At 30.0% G+C, this 17,191-nt stretch overlaps 2 protein-coding genes across 2 annotated transcripts; one reads left to right on the top strand and one right to left on the bottom strand.

The window, feature by feature from the left end:
- Nucleotides 1-262: 262 nt before the first annotated feature.
- Nucleotides 263-2,367, bottom strand: LOC108475924 (protein WHAT'S THIS FACTOR 1, chloroplastic). The gene has a single exon (XM_017777926.2). The coding sequence runs from the start codon at nt 1,874-1,876 to the stop codon at nt 434-436; it is 1,443 nt and encodes a 480-aa protein (XP_017633415.1). The 5' UTR covers nt 1,877-2,367; the 3' UTR covers nt 263-433.
- Nucleotides 2,368-4,560: 2,193 nt separating this feature from the next.
- Nucleotides 4,561-6,726, top strand: LOC108475475 (rho GDP-dissociation inhibitor 1-like). The gene is made up of 5 exons (XM_017777443.2): nt 4,561-4,959; nt 5,041-5,107; nt 5,401-5,619; nt 5,764-5,888; nt 6,375-6,726. Exons 1-5 carry the CDS (start codon nt 4,684-4,686, stop codon nt 6,453-6,455), a joined length of 768 nt encoding a protein of 255 aa, XP_017632932.1. The 5' UTR covers nt 4,561-4,683; the 3' UTR covers nt 6,456-6,726.
- Nucleotides 6,727-17,191: the final 10,465 nt, after the last annotated feature.

The following is a 17,191-nucleotide window of genomic DNA, read 5'->3' as shown; positions in this document are numbered from 1 at the left end:
GTGGCCCGACCCATGATCAAGTCTAGACTTCAACCATTGGTGCAATCAATTTTTTATCTCGATTCAACTTTTTTGTCCAAACTCATGTATCAACTGATTTGGTCCGATTCCAACAAGCTCGAACACGCTCAATTAGACTCATTTACTTTGTATAAAAATTGAGCTATTTTTGTGTTCTAGTCATATTTGAGATCAAGTTAGAATTGAAGTTCCACAATATTAATTTAAATTTTAAAAGAAAACCTTAATAACAACTCGAAACTGCGCGAATCAAGTATTAAGATACATAAATTCTTTGCAGTCAACAGCTCTAGTTTAATTCAACAATGATGAGATAGATTTCGGATTTCTTTTGAAACAAACTCGAATAGCTTATGAGCACAGATTTCGTTTATCCCCTAATTACTTACAAATATTCACAAATCATTTATCATTACCAAGGTTCTGAATCTCCATTGTCATCACCAGTCCAAAATACTGCATTTCCTCCATTAGCATACAACATACTGCTTTCATTATCATCATCATGAAAATCATATTCGAGGTCCGAATCTTCAGAATCGAACAAATTCTCAAATCCATCATCATAATCACCATCATCATAGTCACCATCTTCAACTTCAACGTTATCATTGTTATCACAGTCATCAACAATAGTACCATTAATTCTAGCTTTCCTCTTTTCGCGTCGTATCCTTTTTCCTTCTGCAACTAATGCCATTAGTTGATCTCTTATCACTAAACTCTCATCTTTCTCCAAAAGCACTCCCTTGTCATCAAACCCCTCGACTAAGAAAACCGAGTCCCTCATCCCTTTCAAACTCACGTAGAACAATTCCGGGTGTCTCACGATCATCGCCCTCAACTTATTTGGTAACCCGAACTCTTTCCTGAAATGTGTCAAGTGGTCTATTAATGTCCTCTTTTCAACCATCATCCCCAACACCTCTCTCACTACACCACAAGCTCTTTTCTCGGCCTCGAGGGATGACTTTGGAAAGTCATCCAAAGACGTATTATACAGACAAATATCAGGCAATTCATTAAACTTCATCAAAAAATCCCGGTGTCGTCGCTTTAAATTCAACCCTTTCCGAAGGTTCAGTTGCTTAAACTTCAAAGGCCTATCAACGATCAACCCACGGTTTACCGGAGGAGACTTCAATGGAACAGCTAGCTCAGGATCCCAATTCACAAGCTCAAGGGCCATACCATACGAGGTACCTACGATCTTAAACTTATCCGGATGATCATTACAAAGACGGGACCGAAAATTCGGAGATAACCCAAGATGAGGACCAAGGTGAACGATCTTAGACAATAGAAGCCGACGATGAGAAGAAAGCATGAGAAGTTTCTGTAACTTGTTCGCCAAGAAACCTGACATAGCTGACTTAAGATTCAATTCTTGCATAGCGAGAGATTTAGCAGCCGGGGTTAAACGAACACAAAGTTGGTACCCCGATTTTGTAGCGTTAAACGGAGTAGGCGGCATGGGGATAGTGAAGAGCTCGAAAATCGTGGGGTACCGATAGATCATGGAAAGAATGGAACGAGGCTTGTGGATACAAAGGTAAGCACGGCATTTAGCGAGAATATGGATTGGAATGAAGTGTTTCGGCTTCGAAAGTAACAAAGTTTTCAGCTTTTGGACGAAACGGATTTTGTTTTGTTTCACTACATGTTTGTCAAGTGAAGGGCTTCGAACAATTTTGAGAGAAGAACACGAAATCCAAAGAGATAAACTTTGGGGTTTATTATAAATGTTTTGAAAGCTTTTTTTAGTTCTTTTAAGGGAAATGAAAGATGGGTTTGATGATTGAAGGAAGCTGGAGCTGAGGAAGTTGTCACTTTGGCACGAGACGGAGAGCAACATGGTTGATCTAGAGACTTTATCAGGATGCTTGCTGTTAGTAAGCTGAAGTGTAGGCTATGGTACAACGAGTGAAACTCTTTCAGGCATAACGTCAAACATGTTGAGGGCACTGTTGTTAGCTCGAAGAAATCTCTAAATTATGAATATTAAATCAATAGGTGTGGTGAATGAACGCTTGGGAAAGGAAAATTGGGTTCAAATTAGAACAAAATGACATGAAAATGATTCACTCGAGACTTTATCAGGATGCGTGTGGTGCGTTGAAGTGAAGGCTATGGTTCAAGTGAAACTCTTTCGAGCATAAAATCAAACATGTAGAAAGCGCTGTTGTTGGCTAGAAGAAAATACCTAAAACAAGAGAATTCTATCAAAGGAATGCTCTGGCAAGAAAATTGGGAGCAAATTAAAACAAAAATGACATGAAAATGGTTCAGCTCTGGGGATAAAGTGAAGAATTTTTGTAAAGCGAAACCCAAGCCAAGCAAGAATAAACAAGTCCACGTGAATCCTTTATCGTTTGGGCTTAAGCATGCCTCGTATTTGGGCTACAACTTGGGTTCCTTCAACTACATGCGTTGAATTGGGTCGAAATACACCAAACTCAATAATTTAATTTAAGTTAAACTAATCCACTCGTTAGCACAACATAAATTTCAATAAAAGTCAAATTATATTTTGTCTTTTTATTTAAAAATAGATAAATTAAATTATATATATTAAATTAAAGAGTAAATTAATTTTTTATTAAAATTCCATTCATACCTAATGTTAAAAATTAGTTCTTATATATCGCAAAGATATACATAGAACATCATATGTCATTGTTCGGCTATTCTCATTAGTCCCGCTAGTTTTAACTGAACAAATAGATGAAATTTTTAATAGAAATGACCAAATTACTTTTTAACTTAATATATAAAAATTATTTTACCCATTTTTTAATAAAAGAACAAAATGTAAAGAATATAAAAAAAAAAACTTTTCTCCAGAAATTTCACTTTTGAATTTAAGGTCAAAAACTTTAGCTTTAATAAACAATAGGAGGCCTCATTTACTAGATTTCAAAATTCTTAGAAATTTAATTTTTTTGTTGACTTTCAATAAAGCATATTGATGGATCATATTAGAACTCAAATTGAATATGATACGATTAATGGATTTTTTGAATAATTTTATTATAAATTTTGATCGTATTTATTTTTTTGACACAATATTTAGAACTATTTATAGTCTTTCCTCAACTCATAAATAGAAAAAATATATATTTTAATATATTTAAATTCACATCTTCTTACATTGACAACAACATTCATACCAATCAAACTAAACTCGATCAACCAAAATATGGTGAATTTTATCAACCAATAAATAAAATAATAAAAAAAGTAGTAACATTCTTGGAAACTTTAGTATGATTTAAATTAATGTTTGATGGAAAATAAATAAAAATTAATGTTGATGGGATGTGCTATTAGATTGATTTCTTGAATGTATTATTTCCTATTTTTGGTAGACAATGATGATCAACCATAAATAAATGTCTTCAAATGTGGGTCAATATCGATTGAATCGATAATATTTTATTTTATTTAATTATTTTAAAATTATTCAATTTGAGAATTTGTATATTTATATAATTTTCATATTTTTCTTAATATATTTATTGAAACGAGTCTAGTAATATACTAACAACGAGTTTTAAAATTGCTTTATATCTAAAACGAGAATCAAACTCGAAAAAATACTTACCATCTCACTTAACTCTCGTAGTTATATTTTTTGCACATTGATATATCAATATTTAATCATGATTTTGAGTTAGCATTAATGGTATAAAAGTTTGAAAGGGAAGGGTCTAAAGAGATAAACTTTTGTCTCAACTGCCCCCAACTACAGAAATCAGAAATTTGAAACCGATCCCTTTTGTTTCAACTGCCGTGCATGTTAGGTCTTATGTCATGCATCAATGCCATGTTTCCCATCTCACTACATTAATAACATAAGTCTTATATTATTCACAATTTTAAAATTTAGCCTCTATACTCTTAGTTTTAGAAATTTAGTCCATTATTTTTTAGAGTTCGAAATTTAGGTCTAATTATTAACATTTTTTTTGCTAAATTTGTTGGTATAACATTTTGAAATTAAAAAGAATACTTACTTAGTGGTCGTGTAACTAAAAAAAATGACATTGTAATGAACTTGAATTTAACAAAATAATTTTAATAATATTAACAGTTGAATTTGAATTTTGAAATTGACTATTAGAGAGACTAAAATTTAAATTTATAAAGAGTACAATGACTTATCGTGTATTTTAACTGTTTTTTTTTATAAAGGTTAATATAATCTTTGACCCTTAAACTTGGCAGCTAAATCTACTTCGGTATATGTATTTTTTTGTTCATTTTGGTCTCTAAATTTTATTCCATCAAGATTTAATGACATGATTTTAGAATGTCACGTCATTAAATTTTTATATTTTTTAAGTTTAGAAATCAAAATGAATTTTGTTGTTAAATTTAAATGCCAAAATGGATCGAAAAAAATATATTAATACTAAAGTGAACCTAGTTATCGAATTTTAACTTTCAACATTTTTACTTTTGACATTTTAATATAATAGGAATATCATAATTTAATATGTATATATATCCATCATATGAGTCGACATCATGTAAATTTGGTACAAATTCAAGCCCAGTAGCCCACAAACATGTGTACCGTTTCCTTTTATTTAAATCCTGCAGCAATGGATAACTAACCTGCTTTGCTTAGAGGTAGGTTCATAGGGGCAAAAAAAAAAAATGTCATCAGCTGCTGTAGGAACTTTCTCGGCATCCAAACAGATTGGATTCAACAAAAACGAAAACAAAGCTGGCGAAGAAGAAGAGTTAAGAGATGAGAAAAACAAGAAATTCATTGATGATAATGATGAGGAAGCTATCAACAATGGTGATGAACCCCATGATGATCAACATGATGAAGAAGAAGAAGATGATGATGATGCCAAGTTGAAATCCGAGAAAGAATTGGATCTTGGTCCTCAAATTTCCCTCAAAGAACAGCTTGAAAAAGACAAGGTATATAAATTTTCTTGGAAAATTATACCCAGATTCCATGAAAATACTCAAACCTTGGTTTTTTCTTTTGTTTGTTTCAAGGATGATGAAAGTTTAAGGAGATGGAAAGAACAACTTCTTGGTACTGTTGATATGTCTGCGGTCGGAGGTACATTTTACTCCAACTCTTCATTTTTTTTATATTGACGTTACAATATTTACAGGGGTCAATTCAAAAAAAAAAAATTAGGAGGGACCAAAATTGAATTTTTTGTAATTCTTGAAAGGATTAAATAAATATTTTTATTTTTGGAGTAAAGTGTAATGTTTCCTATATTAATTTATAATTTGATCATTTATAAAGGACTATTTTTTATTTTGTGGTGAAATTCCCTATCTACCCTTTGTATCCGCCTCCGGATATTCATGTTCGACTCATATTTGTGTATTGATTTAATGCAGAGAGTAAAGAGCCTGAAGTTAAGATATTAAGCCTCTCGATCGTATCCCCTGGTAGACCGGACATAATTTTACCAATCCCATTTGTTACAAAGCCTAAAACTTGTTTGTTTACTCTAAAAGAAGGAAGTCGATTTCGTCTCAAATTCACTTTCAATGTCTCCAACAATATTGTCTCCGGTCTTAAATACGTAAACACTGTTTGGAAAACAGGTATTCGAGGTAAGAAAAATAACATTATTACAAGTTCAAATTTTGAACCGATTTTGAAATTTAAATTTTGATAATTATAACCTTTTAGAAAATGATTCGAATTTGAGTTTGGGTTGATTTTAATGGGGTTGATATTGAAATTAAATTTGACAGTGGACAACACAAAGCTAATGTTGGGGACATTTAGTCCACAAAAGGAACCTTATACATTTGAATTGGAAGAAGAAACTACACCTTCAGGCTTGTTTGCTAGAGGCTCATATGCTGTAAGGACCAAGGTAAATTATATTTGATGGTTTAATTCTGTTTTTAGTCCCTGTATTTTTTTTATCTTCTGAAATTTAGTCTCTCTACTTTTATTTTTCGGACATGATTTTAAAGTTCGATTAATGATTTTATTAATAAAGTTTTATTAAATTTGAATATGTTGTATTTCAACATTCAAAGGTCTGGGTTTTTTTTTTTAAATAAATGTATTATCGATTGGACTTTGATTTTTAAATCAAACAAGTGAAAGAATTGAATTCCTAGAAGTAAAGGGGTTGAATTTAAAAAGTCCGAAGAGTATAGGGACTAAGGACAGAATTTGACCATACATAATTTATAACTTTATTACTATTCTTTTCTACAAATTTTATAATTAAGAATTTAACATTACATTAAAAATTCTGATTTTATTTATATATATTAGAATTTGTCTTAATTTTAAAATATTGAAGTTCAATTTCTTTTAATTAATTTCTCTTTTTAATTTGTTTATGCAGTTTGTAGATGATGATGACAAAGTCTATTTGGATGTGAGTTATCACTTTGAAATCCAGAAGAACTGGGGTTCACGTCCTTGAAGGAAAATTAAAGGGAAAAAAAGGCAATTAATCCACTTTTTTATTTTATTTGTGCTTGATTGTTGGGTTTTTTTTCTTCCAAAAATCTCTTGTAGATTCTGTTTTATATTATTATTTTCTATCTGATTGTCTATCTGTCTACATGTCATGGCTTCCACATTCCCTTTACTGAGGTGGCAAAATAGTACATTAAAAAATGGTAAATTTTGCTCTCAGTCCATGTGCTATGTACACATTTGAAATCTAATCCACTTAATTTTAATTTCAAGAATTCAACCCTTCTACTCTTTTGATTTAACAATTGAAGTCCAATTAATAAGACTGTCAAAGGATCTTCACTCTTATGTGGTATTTTAAAATTGAACCAAAAAATTGCTCATGATACCACTTAAAAACTGCATGAAATCCATGTAAGCATTCTCTAAAATTGTGCCGATAAACCTTACAACCAGGTTTGAAATTGGAAACGTTACAACTCTAGATTCAACGTTTTTATTTGCTTATTTGATATTCCACATGTATAATATTAATCACGTGAGTAATTTTTTAACAATGTCGGGTAATATAATTTAATAGAAGTTTGTTGACAATATTATCAATTGAAATTCAATTATTGCATAAAAAATAGAGGATTAAATTTCAAATATGTAAAAATTATGAGCATAATTAGACAAAAGATATTATACTTTCATACATGATATAATCAAATTTAATTATGATTAATCGTGTTTAAGATTTTAATAAATTGATTATTTATTTACTCTACATAGAATGTAACAAAGAGTAGTAGATTGATGCCAAATATTTATATCTAATAAAATGTTAATTTCTACTCTTAGTCCTTGTATTATGTGTAAGTTATGAATTCAATTACTATAATTTGGTCACTTTTTGTTCTTGTATCTTTTAAATTTAAAATTTCAATGCTGACCAAACAGTAGTTCATAAATTCATTAAATTCTACTAGTTCCGAAATTCGATGTGACCAAACAGTAGTTAACTTGCAAATAGGGTTATAAATGAATGGAGCTTGAAAGAACAAAATACTATTCATCTTCATTTATTTATTTATTTTTAAGCTTGTTCGTGTTCATGTTCATGTTCGATTGGTGTCCATTAATAATTTTAAATTTGTGTTCATGTTCATTTATTTAAAATCATGTATGTTCATGTCGTTTCATTTAAGTTAATCGAACATGTCCACAAACATATAATTAAACAAGTTTATGAACAATAACAATAAATATACATACATACTATTTTTAGATTAAAAACCAAATATAAGTATTAATAATTATATTATAAATAAAAATAAGCACACAAACACTAAAATTTTATTAATATATAATAATTGAATAATAAGCTAGTTTTAAAGCGAATATAAACGAGTTTGTTCAGTAAATATAAATGAACTAATCAAGTCTTGTTCATGTTTAGTTCGTTTAATAAACAAAGCTTAAAATTTTGTTCATGTTTGTTTATTTAGCATGATAAACGAACATAAACTAATCTATTCATAAGCAGAGGTAAAACTAGAAAATTTTTTTAGGGGGGCAAAAATATAATTTCACCATTTTAATAGCCTATATATTTATAATTTTTAAAGAATTAAATCAAATTTTTATATTTTTAAGGGAGGCCAAAGTGCAATTTTACCTTTACTAATTTAAAATTTTAAAAATTTAAAGGGCCTAAATAAAAAATTTTCCATTTTAAGGGGGCTTTGGACCCTGCCAACCCCCTAGTTTCGCCCCTGTTCATAAGTTCTTCATCGAACATTCTATTCCTTTATAGCCCTACTCACAAAAGTCAATTAATGGATTTAACAATCATCGTTTACATCAAAACTAAAAATTTGAAATTCAAAATATATAGGGATTATAATTTTACACATAGTACATGACTAATAGTATAATCTAATCAAACGGAATTAACCACTACTATTTGAGTTAAGAATAAAACTTCAAAATCCAAAAAATACGATGACCAAATATGACTAAATTAAAGAACAATGACCAAATCCGCAACTTGTGTTAAGTATAGGGACTAATAGCAAATTTTGACCCAAAAACAACCCATGGTAAAGAAACTTGATTGCCCCAAACAATTGGTGAAATTATTATGGATGTGGGGGGTGAAAATGACAAGGGGACATGGGCACCATGTGCCATGATTTTAGCAATGGGGGATTTGCTTTTTAACTTTATTTTTGGTACATGCCTTGCATTTCAAGGCTTACAAAGTAAATGTCAATTTATGTTGTGGTCCTAACTTCAAATTTTATTTGTACCTATGTGTGTGACAATCACATGCAATTTCACGTGTAATAGATTTATTTATGAATCGGACTATTCATTTATTAAATATGACCGCACGAATTAAATTTTAAATTTAAATTTAAATTTAAATTAAAAATAGAATTTTTATTATAAATCCAACGTAAAAAGATATTTTGCTTACCATATGTATGTACAAATATAATAAAGAAGTTTCTTTTCGATCATCATGAATGAAGTAAATTAATGTATTGAAAACGAAATCACCTTATCTTTTCTGTTTTTACATGAAAAATATGTTATTAAATAAATTTGTAGAAGAAATGAAAATAATATTAAATGCTAGCATTAATCTTGATTGATGGATGATGGTTTTGTTTATATATATATATATATATATATATATATATATTATTATAATTTTATATTCATGCATTAAATGAAAAGTTATAAATATTTAAGAATGTTGCATTTTAAGTTGATGTTTAAATCTCGATTGAGTTATAATTTGATTGATATAAGTATTGTTGTCAATGCAGGAGGATATAGTTCGAGTATGCTAAAGCGCATTATCATCGTATTTATAGGTTCGGAAGGGGCTATGAGTAGTTCTAGACATTATGTTAAAAAAAACACATATGATCATAACTTATAATAAGATTATTTCAAAAAAAATTCATGTTTAAATTTTTTATACAATTTTTACTATTATATCTATTAACTCCTAACTCTTTAAATTATAGAGACTAATAAGCACTTAAATATATTGAAATAACGATGTCAATTGTTAATTATTTTTCTTTTTGGTGAATTATAATAACAAAACCCTAATAGCAATGTGATTAGTGCAACTCAGACTCAGGCCAGACTTGAGGCAGTGAACACCCTAACCATCAAGTCAACACGCAAGGTTCATTGTTATTTTTTTAATATAATAGAAAGATCATTGGTGGTTTTTAATTTATTTGTGATTTTTTAAATTTATTTACCTATGATATAGATATTTTTCCTTAAAAATAGATTTAATTATTCAATTTTGATATTTGAATTTGGTATGACACATTAGAAATTATTAGTCAAGACTCCTATTATTGTAAAATTATGTGCGAAATAGTGATTTGAGCTGAGTCTGAATTTAGTTAATTAATTTGAGTTTTCAATCCAATTATTTAGTTCAATGCTTACAATTATTTATTATGATTAGAACTATTAATATAATTGGTTCATAGTAACTTAAAGGAAAAAAAAAAAAAATCATTCATGAACAATGATATTTACATAACTGTTGAGGGGGTCGTTTATTTTTAGGAAAAAGTTTTTGAAGTGTTGTCTACTGAGCAACTAATTAAACCCTCGAATGAAGATATCGTACCAGGATATATATGCTCGATTATCCTCGGATTTTGTCTTCTTACTTTGAGGAGAACCCAACTGATTTTTGGAATATAGATACCCCAGTTACTTGCGAAGTCTAAAAACAAAAATCTGAAACTAAAACCTAACCTAAATACTTTAAAAATAATATCTCGAAACTATTTAAGAATTGAGATGTTCATTAATAGGACTAATTATTTGTCATTCCTATGGGAATATATATTTTTATTATGGGATACATGAGTTGTTTAGGTTTGAACTTTGGATTTGATGTCAATAAAAACTTAAGCAAGGTAAAGTCATTTGTTATTATATGCATGGCCTGATGATCCCTCAATTTGATAAGATTATAATCTGATCCCTATGAGATAGAATCTTGACAAAAGTTAATTTGATCTAGACTTGTTTATGAGTTAAGTTATTTGTCTAAAATAAACAACTCGCTCAAAATATGAGAGTGTTTGGACAGAAGTACGAGACTCAAAAAATGATATTGGGCTTTAACATTCAAGGCCTGGCGCATTTTATACTTTTGTGATATATATATTTTTATTTTATTTTATATATTATATAATTTATATCCCATAAAAATAAATATATATTAATGCAGTACTAATTAAACATTAAAAAAATATGTTAAGTTGTCTTTAACTTGTGTGGAGTAGTGATTAAAGTTCTTGTTAGATACTCGTTTGACACGAGTTCAAACCTTGTCTAATGTCACACCCATCCCCTAGCCCCAGTATTGTATTAGAAAAGGATAATATTTATTATACTAGCAATGTACTTTTTTAACTCTACAAGCAGAGTTAAAAAATTGTCAATATCTCTCATTTCTTTTATATGTATATTACTACGGGTGAGTATTTGATACAATGATAGTTTACATTTTTTTATTCCACAAATAGCCTTAAAAATTTACAGTGTATCTCTTCTTTCTAAATATTTATTTTTAAATATTTTACTATACTCGTATAATACATTTGTCAACTCTCTAACTCTACTTATAGAGTCTAAAAACTTCATTAACTCTACTTATACTGAATATTTTCCTTAAAAATTAATATGTTAAATTATCTAAATTTAAAACCTAAAATGAATTTTAGATAAAATGTAGATTTAAGTAAAATTTTAAAATTATATTTTAATTCTACCAATTTAAATAAATATAAAATATATTAATATAATGTATAGTTTCGATTTAAACCCAACCAATAAATATTTCTACTTTAGTCCAAGTCAAACTATTATGATTAAATGTATAAAATTCGTATTAATTCGATTGAACTTGATTCTAAAATCCAAGTTAATTAGAAAGAGACCCCACTCTCCATGACTATCCCTTTTATGATGGCTTTCACGGCGCATGACTCACCATGTTCTTCCTTTTCCCTGCAAAATCAATATATTATTATTAATATTTTAATATTTCTATAAGAATCTCATCTTTCCAAAGTAGGTATTTAATATTTTTTTATTTTTGAAGAGTACATAATTTAATAAATGAATTCTTTGTATAATGAATAAATAATTAGATCATCTTTATTTTATCCTCCATATATAAATAAAATAAATACAAAGATGGGATTAAGATGGCTTTATAAGCATTAATTAAAATTAATATAATCTAAATAATTAGCAATGCCTACTTGGCTGAATCAATGCTGTCTGTAATAAAGCTTTTTAATTTGCACAGCTCCTAATCATTACTAGAGATGATGATAAATGGTGTAGATTCCTGTATCAATTCAAATATTATTGTTTCAAATCATGTTTAAATCTGTATATTATAAATATTATTCTAATAAATTTAGATATTTTAAAATAATTATACAAATTTTAATTTAAATGTAATAATAGGGTTGAGTGTTTAATTATGGTCAATAGTTGGAGGTTATCTCGTTGTTAAAAGCTGAATTACATGCAATTATGGATGGCATTCGATTTAATTATTGAAAGTGATAGTAAAATGGTGGTGAATCTAATACTAAGAAATGAAAGAGGTGGAAGCTATTGGGTACGGTAAGACATATGTCATTGGATGGCGAAGGATTGGCTTATTAAAGTTCGATTTGTGCCATGAACAATAAATAGGGTTGCTGATGCTCTAGCCAAGGAGGTCAAAAGATGCAAAATGGGGTTAGTTGTTTTTGCTCTACCGCCTTCGGCGGCGTATGATGTGATTCTACAAGATAAGGGCCAAATAAGTTAATTTCTAAGTTCTCACTGTTGAACACTTTCAACTTCCTTTTGTTCTAAAAAATTAGAAGAAATGCGATTTGTTGTCTATAATTAATGCTATAATGATCAGATTGAAGATCGAATTTGTCAGACTTTCAGTTTTCTATTCAACTGGTTGAACTCGATGATTTAATCACTTTAAAATGTTAAAAAATGATTAATAATTAAAAATATTAAAATATATATAAGTGTAGAGTTTTCTAACACTACAAGTGGGATTTAAAACTATCATATGTACTTAATTGACATTTAAAAATAAAAGATTAAAAACTCGTGTCAAATAATAACTTTAATTAAAAATCTCAATTTTTTTGGCAGAAAAAAAACTTTTTTTTTTACATTTTAATTAATTTTTTAATTGTAAAATATTCAATTTTAATTTGGGTTTCTTTTATCCTTGTTAGGATAATTACCATCACCAGCTCAAAAATTCGAATGAGTTTGGGCCGGATTCTATTGAGTTCGCAAATCAAGTTTGCTCTCCCGCGAAGTTATACGTGCATGAGACCATACAAACACGTACATAGGACCATATGAACATCATTATTTTAAAGAGACAGAAAAAAATACTCAACAATTCTATATCACATATTAAATTAATTTAATATTCCATTCTCAATTCAATTAATTCATTGAATCACATTCTAATAACAATGTACGTAATCATTACTTCTCATGCTTTTAGTTTCATCATTTTCTCCTCAATTTCTGCATAATTTATGGAACTATAAACGAACCTTCTACTTTTCCTTTTTCTCCTTGTAGTGATCAGGTTACATGATTAAGTTGAATAGTTATTATTATTTTTAAAGTAAAAGAACTCTTATCTTCAGGCAATAATAATGAGAAGTGCAAAAAATAAAGAATATATATATATATATATATATATGAGATTTTGTCCAGAGAGAATATTCACTATCTTAACACCTTGTATAATAAATGTTTCAAAACTCTGACACTTATCAATTTAAACTACATCTTTTTGTATCCAAAATATAAACATCTCCCTCTAAGTTTTCTAGGACATAACCAAATCAAACACTTGATTAATTCGCTTAATGTGCTCACATACACGTTCCATAGTGAACAAGATAAATTGCTTTCCTTTTTCTTATATAAAATTTATACAAGTCTCCACAATATATAAGTAATTGAGACTTGCTAACATTATATATATTTTAAAACTAATCTTTCTTGAATAAGTAAGATAACTTGCACAAAGAATATCTTCAAAATAGCACATGATAAGTTTTAAATCATCAAGATATAGTTCTTACTTTAGCTCGATTTGATTCAACTCATCAATTATGTGAAGTTGATTGCTTCAATCGAATCCAAGCAAATATCCAAGATAAGTTGCTATGTGTACTTTAGGTATCAAGGATAGACTGACAGGAATCCAAAGTAACATCACAAAATACAATCAAAAGATTTTTGTTGTCAAATTTTGTCAAATTTTATCAACTTAAACATTTCAATTTTTTTTAAGAAAATAATATTACTACCAATTGGCATTTATCTAGGCACTAGTTTAGACACTGCTCGAAAAATACCTCAACAATAACATTCGAATATTACAAAGTCTCAAGCCAATAGACTTATCCATACGCCTAGTGGTATGCACCTCGATATATATTAGTGGAAGAAAACAAAGAATTATCCATAATTAAGAATTAAGAAAATGGGAAGATCATCCTTACATAGGATAAGACCTTCCAAGTAAGTTCATGAGCCACCCTATAAGCAGTTCGATCGTCATGTCTAATGGAAGGGCAAGGTGGAAAATATCTCAACAAAAAACAATCATGTAGAAGTATACCAAACTCTGATAGGTCTAAGCTCGACGACACAAGAGCATTAATAACAGCCATGCAGTCAGATTCTATAATCACTATGTCAAAACTCATATTAAGCCAAGATAAAACCTCTCTTATGGCTAAAAGTTTAGCCATTCGAGGTTCCATAATAACTGGAAAATAACCAAAACATCCTTTGATAAGATTTCATGCATGGTCTCGAATAATAGTAGCAAACGAAGGGGCACCATGTTGATCATGAATAGTAGCGTCGATGTTGTATTTGTACTGGTCCCGATCAGGTTAGACGAAAAACAAATAAATTCCTGTGAAACCACAAGCTCCGTGCAACAGCCATGACGCGATGCTTAACAGTGTTGTTAGCCACAGACAAATAAAATTGCAGAAATTCAGTGACAATGTGAAAATCAATAGTAATCCCAAGGCAATGCCATATGTCAACAACTTCAGTACATTCAAGCAGCACATACTTGATGCTACCAAACCAACCCACAGCGTGGACAAGTAAGGTCAATAGGGCAGCCTCTTGCGGCTAAGCAACCTTTTCATGGAATGAATTGGCGCATGCTACGCCACATGAATTCCTTGACTTTGAGTGCACTACTGAATTCCATATAAGTCCCCAAGGGCCCTCTGTATGCATGATGTCTATCATAGAGTTAATAGCTAGAATGTACCTCAGAAATACCAGTGCGACTAAAGTGCCATATTAGCGGATCGTTTGGCTTAGTAGATAAAAGAGGTAGCTTCAACCAAATGGGCATCCCATTGATCAGCGTTATCAATGAGGGGATTACTTACTCGCAACTGTTCCATACCATCCAATGGGATTGAATCCACATAGAAACAGACATCGTCAGGTAACCAAGGGTTAGAGAACACTAATATTGTTGTTGTTACCAAATTTCCATTGAACTCCTTTTAAAAGCAAGGTCTAAGTAGTGTGAGTGCTCTTCCATCTAAAAGAAGGATTATTAATTTTGGCAGAATCAACAAACCCACACTTGAGGAAGTATTTTACTTTGAATATGCAACTTGGAAGAGAATCAGGGATGAAAATAAGTCTCCATCCTTTCTTATAGAGCATCGCTAAATTGAAGCAATGGAGATTCCTAAAGCACATGCCACCAAAATTCTTGGGCATATAGAGTTTGTCCCAAGAGGTCTATCGAGTCTGTTGGTGTTAAAGAACATGCAAGCAACTGGTCCAGCTTTTTCTTCAGCAGCAAGTCACGAGTCTTGCTGAAGAAGCAAGAAGAAATCGAGCAAAAGAAGAAGAAGGAAGAAGAAAGAAATAGAAGAAGCAATGGAAATAGTTGAGAGTATTGATGAAAATGATGTGTTTTTTCATATATCATCATCAGCATATTGCCATTACATATAAAAAACTAAAGATGAAGTGTACAAGTCAAAATTACTACCAAATCATATACCTAACCCCACTCTATTACATTGAAAATAGCTAAGTTAATTGTCCAAGTTGTATTGCTGAAATTTCAGTCAATCAATCAATGGATTACATCAAAATATTACCAACTAAGTTGAGGAAACAAACTTGATTACAAAATAACAAAACATTAGTTCAAATCCAACAGCAACAAGAAACCAAAGTTGCTGCATGCTTGTCACGAGTTTGCATGGCCAACTTCCAGCTGCACTTGCTTCATACCAGCTGCATGGAGATCAGCTTCAACAGAGTCTCTTTATTATCACTGAAACTCGAATCTCACCATTATACATTGCAGTTTTTCGCACATGCCAATAGGAATCATAAAAACACTCATGCAATAAATCAGGATTGCCTAAACTACAGTTTTTCAAGTCTAAAAGTAGCCTATTCTTCCAATTGAAAATTCGTTTGCTGAGGCGTTTTCTGATAAACCGAAACACTTGCTTCTTATTTTGGCAATAAAGGAAGGGAGACCTAGGTAGGAACCATGAGCGCAATAGATGCCTCAACGCCCAGAATAGAGTAAGTTGCCTACTTATCTGCTAACTTTGTATTAGAGCTAAACATCACTCCGGACTTTTGAAAATTAATGCCTTGTCCCAAAGCGTGTTCGTAAGTGGAAGAGGATATTACATATTGTCTGGCATTTCGAAGCATTAGCCCTAAAGATAAAGAAGCTATCATTGGTGAAGAATAAGTAAGCTATCAAAGAGCTCCCTAGACATACAGAGATACCGTGCAAATCACCTCGTGCCTTCGCCAGCACAAAGAATAAATAAATAAGACGATAACCGATCACCTTACCTAAGCCCTCATTTGGAAATGATTGGTCTAACTTCGTGGCCATTAAAAGTAACCGAATAGTTGATTGATATTAGTATTGTTGTCAACGTAGAAAGATGCAAATTCGAGTGCGTGGACGCACATTATTATCTTATTTATAGTTAAAAAGCAATTGCAAAGTATTATCCAATGAGCCCAAATTTCATAATAGTAATATATTTATTATTATTATTATTATTATTCCAATGCTTCGCATTCGATTAATTATTTACTTTGTGTCAAATTATGGAGTAAAAATTTGAAGGTTAAAATGTGTTCTAAGTCTTTATACACTTCGTATATTTGAAATTTAGTCTTTCTACCTTTTTTAATTTAGGAATGATTGGTCTAACTTCCTGGACATTAAAAGCAACCAAATAGTAGATTTAATCTTAACTCGATTGGTATGTGCATTATTGTCAATGCAAAAGGATATGAGTTCAAATGCGTTGAAACGTATTATCCTCTTATTTATGGGTAAAAAGCAATCGATGTCACGCAAACCATTATCCAATAAAATTTGACGGTTAAAATGTGCTCTAAATTTTCATACACTTCATACATTTGGAATTTAGTTTTTCTACTTTTGAATTTAAAATTTAAAAAAATGTTTAAACTTGTCATATAAAATAATTTTTGTAGTGTTCTTAAGAAAAATTGGTGTCGACATTATGATTGAAATAATTAAAAATATTAAGTATTAATTTAGACTAGCTAATGAGATTATAAAGTAGAGGAACCAAATTATATAAAAAT

Source organism: Gossypium arboreum, chromosome 3, assembly GCF_025698485.1.
Source record: "Gossypium arboreum isolate Shixiya-1 chromosome 3, ASM2569848v2, whole genome shotgun sequence".
In the NCBI taxonomy this organism is placed as follows: domain Eukaryota; kingdom Viridiplantae; phylum Streptophyta; class Magnoliopsida; order Malvales; family Malvaceae; genus Gossypium; species Gossypium arboreum.
Note: the sequence above shows the minus strand (reverse complement) of the source record. Positions and strands in the feature narration are given on the sequence as shown.

Excerpts from the sequence above, each read along its gene's own strand:
- LOC108475475 (XM_017777443.2), top strand. The coding sequence starts at position 4,684 with ATGTCATCAGCTGCTGTAGGAACTTTCTCGGCATCCAAACAGATTGGA. Across the intron at positions 4,960-5,040 it reads AACAGCTTGAAAAAGACAAG|GATGATGAAAGTTTAAGGAG; the intron begins GTATATAAATTT and ends GTTTGTTTCAAG. Across the intron at positions 5,620-5,763 it reads TTGGAAAACAGGTATTCGAG|TGGACAACACAAAGCTAATG; the intron begins GTAAGAAAAATA and ends TAAATTTGACAG.
- LOC108475924 (XM_017777926.2), bottom strand. The coding sequence starts at position 1,876 with ATGTTGCTCTCCGTCTCGTGCCAAAGTGACAACTTCCTCAGCTCCAGC.